The sequence below is a fragment of the Macrosteles quadrilineatus genome, unplaced genomic scaffold, assembly GCF_028750875.1.
Source record: "Macrosteles quadrilineatus isolate MER2022 unplaced genomic scaffold, UCM_ALF_1.0 Scaffold_3__2_contigs__length_128488019, whole genome shotgun sequence".
Taxonomy (NCBI): domain Eukaryota; kingdom Metazoa; phylum Arthropoda; class Insecta; order Hemiptera; family Cicadellidae; genus Macrosteles; species Macrosteles quadrilineatus.
The window spans coordinates 123741559-123748828 of NW_026542596.1; the positions used below are offsets into that span (position 1 = coordinate 123741559).

The 7270-nt window shown below is 33.3% G+C and overlaps 1 protein-coding gene across 2 annotated transcripts; it reads right to left on the reverse strand.

Annotated features, from left to right (window-relative positions):
• Nucleotides 1-3925: 3925 nt before the first annotated feature.
• On the reverse strand, nt 3926-7270 carry LOC128990254 (acireductone dioxygenase-like). Of its 2 annotated transcripts, none has more exons than XM_054412569.1 (5): nt 7193-7270; nt 5794-5925; nt 5554-5673; nt 4969-5148; nt 3926-4249 (listed from the first exon to the last, which is right to left on the reverse strand). In XM_054412569.1, the coding sequence occupies exons 2-5, from the start codon at nt 5914-5916 to the stop codon at nt 4103-4105; spliced, it is 570 nt and encodes a 189-aa protein (XP_054268544.1). In that variant the 5' UTR covers nt 5917-5925; nt 7193-7270; the 3' UTR covers nt 3926-4102. The 2 variants fall into 2 exon arrangements, with proteins under 2 accessions (XP_054268544.1, XP_054268543.1); XM_054412568.1 differs by having other exon boundaries at nt 7052-7265.

A 7270-nucleotide genomic window follows, 5' to 3' on the forward strand; every position in this document is an offset into this window, starting at 1 on the left:
TATCTTTTAGAAATGATAGATGGACCTGTAATAAACCGTTCTTTTAGGAAAATTTACACAAACTTGTAGAGAATTTCAATTATCTAAGGTGATTCCCATTCTGTTAATCCACTTCAAAGCGCCAAATGCAGAAAAATCTGATCATTCTAAATTAATCTTAAACCATCTATGGAAGGGATTATATTTGTATGATTTACTTTTATTTTACTAAGGACAGGAGACAGCATATCAGATTGCACTTTCAGGAGGGCCACATATCATGTTTGTTTAGATTTAAGTGTTAAGCATTCCTTTTGTCAGTATTTATTTATGTATATAGTTTGTAAGTAAATTTGTCTTGTAACCAACTGTAAAATGTAAATTTATGTTACGTAATGCAACTACGTATTGATTTTTGTTTGTTGTAAAAATGCTTTCTTTTATCAAGGGTTTATAGCAGTGTTTTCAGTTAATTAATATTTTGAACTTAATTTAACATAAGAAGGATTAGATTGTTAGGGGTGTGTAAGTAGTTGTATACTTTTGAGCCAACATGTTTTATTCAAGAATTTTTATTTTTATTGGTAAGCTATCGTGTGATTAAAATTGGTTTTAAACTGTTCCAATACATTTTTAAAGACTCATTGACAAAAAGGGCTACAAGAAAAAGTGGCTTGTACCAGTCTTTAAAATGCCATTATTAACAGATGTTTCCAATGTAAACTAATAATAAAATTACAAAGAGTAAAGTTTAGCCCAGATTCGCCAAATTACAGCCTGTTTGTGAATTTTTGATGATTTCAAAATGTTGTGTATTCATACATTTAGTAAGATTTCATTTTCTTCATTTTTAAAGTGAATTAACTTAATTCGTGTTAGTTTTTGTAGCACCTGTGACACTTATAAACCATGGCTTCTCCAGTATTTGGCTTGAAACCTTGAAAAAGTCAAAAGTACAACTTTGCACACCCCTTACTGAAGAAGGTGACATATCATAATTCTTTTGGTACCTAATAAAATTTATTTAAAACAATTAACTATAGGTTGGCCGGTTAGAAAACGACCTGCGCAAAATTTTTAGCGCATGTAGGGGAGGTAACGGCGAGCGAGGGTATGTTCCCCCTCTCCGCCAACGGCCGTTTTCACACTGCACGACACGACACCGACACGGCGCCGCCCCGGTGTCATGGGAGTTGGAATCCTGTGTTACCAAATGGAACTGCTTACACAATGATATAATAACATTTCATGATGCTCAAATATTGATGCGATTTAGGCTATACAATATTTTTTGCAGAACCTATTTTTCTCAAGTTATGAAGAACGTAATTGTTTACATTTTGATCAGCTGTATAATTTAATTTGATTAGCTGTGTTCGGGAAGGTTGGTGTGGGGTGGTTGCGGAGTGGGGGAAGAGCCATAGTCTGTCTCACTCCCACAGCTCGGTATCTCTCTCTCGCACCAATTCTACGAGGAGGACGCTTTCTAACTGGCCGACCTATAGAAGGTAAATTTTAAAGCAAATTAGGTGCGATAGAATATCTTCAAAACAATTTTTTAGATTGTATTCTAACATTGACCGTAAAATGGAATTTAAGAATCTTTTTGGAAAATGTCAGAATAAAACTCTGTTCTGTTAATTTTTTTGATAATCAAATTACATGTTAAGCTGTTTTCTAATAAGTCTTTTAAAATTATTATTTGGATCTGAATATAAAAGTAAAAATTATTTTTTTCATCAAATGATCAAGTTTCCTGTGATTTCTAAACATAGCAAAGCAATGCATCATCACTTCCTTAGAACCCTGTGGTAATATGTGTCTAAACCTAGTGATTTACATTTTTCTAATATTTGTACAGTACTTACTTGTATAGTATAAATTTCCGTTTCCTATCCTTTTGAAGCGTACATGCAATATGACTTGTTAATTGTTGTGTTATGGTGCAGAATTACTACTGATTTTGTTATAAAAATAATCTACAGAATATTACATTATTGTAGCTTTAATTTGTTGTTGTTAATTTTTAGTATTTTGAAACCTAAACTATTGAATAAATATGACTTTGTGCACTACTATGTTTTACTAGATGATTAAAAAATACTATTATTTAATTTGTCTCTTTTGATTGAAAGTTCCTTTTGCATGTGACTATGGACTTCACAAAGAAGTTACCGATATGTTACGTGTCTGATGGACGCGTTGCAGAAAGTCAACAGTGCCAGAAGGTCAAATAATTTATTTTTGTCCCATTAGATAAAAAACAATATATTAGGCTGTAGCGCTAGGTCAACAAGTACAGTCAGAACTAAAAACGTAGGCTGTGTGTATGAGTTTGACCTAGTGGGATTTTGATCTAGTGAACAGTTCCGACGAGGACACATATTTGATCAAACAATCTCCTAAAGTTATATTTTATCTATGGTTCTACCCATCATAACGGTAGCTTGCAATAAAGAATATCTGGATTGTGGTGACTGCCCTGAGTGTGTGCGCAACTTTGGACTCTGCCCCAAAACGCCTATTCTAAAGCATTGGAATGACGTCATGGCACCCTCAGCGCTGTTGGGTTGTTCTGCCATAAGACTACATGTATTGGGATTGGGACGGTCTAGCCGCCGTCCTTACTATGAAAGTGACAATGAGTCTTTGCTGAATTGAATTATCCAATTTTTTTTATATATTTATGCTGTATATTGTTAAAAGTACTCGTTAAAGTAATTTTAGTTTTATTTAACCGAAGAATATTAAAGTGTAATTTATTTATGTATTGTTGGGAGGGCGGTGTCCGAGAGTCCTTATGGGCTAGCCGCCACTGAAGTCAAAAGGTTGAATAGTCATCCGAACTGCCAAAATTGGGGTTGGCTATAAAGCGTTGGTTTTGACTTTTAATATACTTTTTTAAATAAACTAGTAATGTTTTTAAGGGCAGAAAGGGTTCTTGGGATTGGCTATTAAGAAAGTATTTAAGTGGTAAGTATTTTGAGCTGCAGGCCATATGTAAATAAGTGGCTTGGATGAAACTAATAATACTGTTGCATAGAGGTGGGGACCAACTATAATAGTAGTATGAAGTAAAGAATACAGCATTGGTCTAATATTTGAACTACAGTAGCTCACCTGGCCTCAACAAGAGCTCAAGAAGATCTTAATTTACTGACAAGCCTTGTATTTAAACAAGTAAATGACAGTTTAAAAGGTCCTTGGTGGATTCTTTGCAAACCTCATCAGGATTTTTATCATAGTAAGTAAACAAAAAAACTAAAAAGTGTTATTTTAAATTTTCATATTGTTTTGAAAAGTTTTAATATTTTAGTTTATATATAAATTTAATTTACATTCACAATTATTGAATCAAACCTTACCAACTAACTACTGATCTTTATACAGGGTGTTTCAGTAAAGCGTAGCGGGCTATGCAGATTTAGATTCTACATGCAAAAATAAGTTGAAAATGAAGAATATTTTTTTTTCGATTTCGGCTTAGTTTGGCCGTAATCCGCCATTTTGTATTGTTTTGAAAATAATTAATTACTCAAAAACCCTTGGAGATATTTTTATGAAACTTGGTACAAACTTTAAGTCTACAGGTATAAACATTCTCCAAAAATATCTTCGATCAGGCTCATCTAGTTTCAAAATGGCGACCATTTAAATTTTTTTTGTAATGGCCGCTTTTCATTGAGTTTTACTTTTATTTATACCAAGTTTCATAAAAATATCTCAAAGGGTTTTTGAGTAATAAATTAATTATTTTCAAAAAAATACAAAATGGTGGATTACGGCCAAACTAAGCCGAAATAAAAAAAAAGTTATTCTTCATTTTCGACTTATTTTTGCATGTAGAATCTGAATCTCTATAGCCCGCTACGCTTTACTGAAACACCCTGTATAGTCCAACTTAAATTTGTTAACTTGAACATAATTTAAGGAATTCATAAAACGATTTCAGTAACAATTTTTGTATTTAATAAAACTGTTAAAAATACTATATTGCTTATAATGTATTAATAATATCACAAAACCCATGGATATGATTCTTCACTCTTAAGGAATAGTTTGATATAGGTTTTCATATTACTTTTTCATGCAAAGTAAAACACTTTTTTTAGCTCTCTCTCATTCAGCAAGCAGTTGCTTGGTGCTTGGGAGAGTCCTTTGATTGGAGCCACTCTTCGTAAGTTTTCCGACAGTCCATCTCATCAGCTGGTCGGTTGTAAGGCGTCCAAACGGGCTCTCCAATAAAAAATCTTCTGGCTTTTATGAAGTTCTGGGGAACAAACAACAAATAAATAGTTTGGGTATTAGTTTTCAGCTTTACTATACGGTACATTTAAGATGAAATTGCTCTGTAGCTTTTAGAAACTGCATTTTGTGCCAACTGCCAAAACATGCTAGAAATCAACCTCAATATGATCATAAATCATACAAAATTCTAATAATTGATTTGAAAAATTACATCTTGGAATATGGTTCCATTTTTCAAGGACTAATGTTTTGAGAAAGTCCTTAAAGGCGTATGAATGGGTTTCAAAACTTTCCAAAGCATAGCTGCAGCTATCACCTTTATTTCAGTGGCCTATTATTCTGTTCAACTGGGTATGAACAGCTATGGAATTGAATATGCTAGCTAATTGAATATGAAATGAAATAGGTTTCACTTTTTAAATCACCATAGGGTCCTTTTTAAATCCTTTACCATCGTTTCAACCTCGGAACTTTGCAAATCAGTTCAACCATCATAGAAATAGAAACATCCATATTTGTTCAATTTTTTCTTCACTTTGTTAACTTATGTTTTTAGCAACTAGTAAATTGGTACAAGCACTACATAACTATATAGGCCTGCCTTAATTAGCTGAAGCAGAATTTAGAGGTTACAATGGTTAGTGGGGTTTAAATATAGTTCAAGTAAGTATTCTAAGTTTAACCTCCATAAGATACCACCATAGATGGTTTGAAATATTTAACCAGGGCCCCAAAACTAACCTTGCTGTCCAATGTGAAGCGATGGTAGATTCCTGCAGGAAGAATGAGTAGATCTCCGGGTGTAACCTCAATTCGGACCCACTTGTCATCCTTGTCTCGGACATCAAAATATCCGGAGCCTTCCACAACAAGGCGTATCTCCTCATCAGTATGCAGATGTTCTTTGAAGAAGATTTTTAGCTGAAAACGCAATTGAATATCTTAGCAAGCTAAACTTGATTATTAATTGTAGTAAATACTAGAGATTGTATTATAAATAGGCCTAAGTGATGCTATACAAACGGTTTTTTAATGGAGCCATTTACCAATCAAGACCAATAGTCTGTAACTAGAATAAGTACCGTAAATGTAACATAGGTTATCCAGACAGTTGACCCGGGCAGTAGCTTATTTACTAAATAAGGTGTTCCTACTTAACATCATTCTTTGCTAGAAGATTCTGAGTTCTTGAATAGTCTAAAATAGTGACAGCACAGTTACAGTATGTGACAAAAAACCTATTTGGGCCTAAACTAATTTAGCCTACCTTTTTTAGATTATTTTTATTTTAAACTACAATTAAACTTTTAAGGATAAACAGCCTACCTTAGTATCATAGTCTGGAAGACAGTCTCTAGAGCAAGTGATTTCATCTTCGTAGGCATAGTTGCGTTCTTTCTTGATTTTTTCTAAATATTCCCTATCAATGCCCGACTCATCTCCAAGCTAAAACAAAACACAGAATGATTTGAAAACAATCTCAAAGTAGATTGTAACAATGGGCGGATTTCAAACTGTTGCAACTTCTTATAATGTGTGTAACAACTTTCTTATCTCTTTCTTTACCTTGAAATATTCCACCCCAGTGGTAGCATAGAGGTGTTCAAGGTTGACGAATTGAGGTGGATTCAAGTGGTGCTCAAGCCTCTGGTCTTCATCAGAGCTGTCCATGTACCAGGCGCGGACCATCTTATTTTACTGCAACATAAAATAATTAGTCACCAACAAAAGACAAAAACTATAAAGCAATAATTTGCTATAAATGATTTAGTTTGGATGCAATTGTGGTTATAAAATGTTTTGTGGGTAAGTTACCCGCAGACTAGAGGCTTAAAAGTGATGAATTGTTGGCTTAGGGTGCGGAAGATAAGTTTATAATGGTAAATATTTAAATTAATACGGTAACTGTAAATCAGTACAATACCCCCATATTTTATAACTTATTTTCTTAGAGGGTGTGCTGCTTTCAATAAAGTCCATGTTGGTTACTTTGGTGTTTTGTCTTGGACTAAAAAAGTTGAGAGTGCCAACTGCCAAATTCTATCTTTATCACATTTATTCAAAATAATTTGGTAACTTGATACTTGGTTCTTTCCCGGTTAAGAAATCGTGCTTTCATTTGATGCTTCGGGTACAGGTTCTTAACTGGGCTACGATACTATCGGATGAAAATATCGATCAGCAATCGAGATTGTGATTATTACACTTTGATTCGACTGTTGAATTATCGCATGTCCATTATTCAGCCTATAATCGATTCATTTTTTTCAAAATGGAGGCCAATCTGTAATTTGCAGTTTCTACACAACACACATCCCAGGAATATTACCAACATGGACATTGACAACAAAATTCAAATTTAGGGTACAGTTTCTTAACTGGGCTAAGTTACGCTAATATTAATTGAAATCATTGAATTGAAAATATTGATTAATAATCGATACTTTAAAATATATCTATTATAAAATTAAACTATCATAACCTAACCTAACTTAACCAACCAAAAAAAGCATGAAGGTTTACTAATCGAATCGATAGTTTCAATCAATATTAGCGTAGCCCAGTTGGCTGTACTTTACTTTAGGTCCTACACTCATTCGAATGAAAATATCGATCGATATATCGATTAATCGAAAATGGGTAAGTCAGCCAAAAATTCCTAGAGATAACCGAAAGCCTATCAATGAGTAAGCTTAGGCCTGGACTCGTACCAGCTTTAGTAGATTATTCTACTAAAACATTCTTCTGTTACATGACCCTTTAACATTTCAACAAATTTAATATTAGTTTTTATTTTCGTCTATAAGTAAACTAGTTTACTAACCTTGTAGTCTAGTCTTCGTCCAACTTTTAAGCCTGAATGAACTAAACCTGATGAATTAAATTTTAATAGTGGTATCCGTCACTAAATAATCGTTGCATTTATTATTTCTTATCAAAACCTAACAGGTTTTAACTAACTTACGTAATCAACATCCAATTTCAAGGTTAATTTATTGTCGGTTTCCTTCCGGTCCGGTTGATGTTGTCTGACTTGACTTTT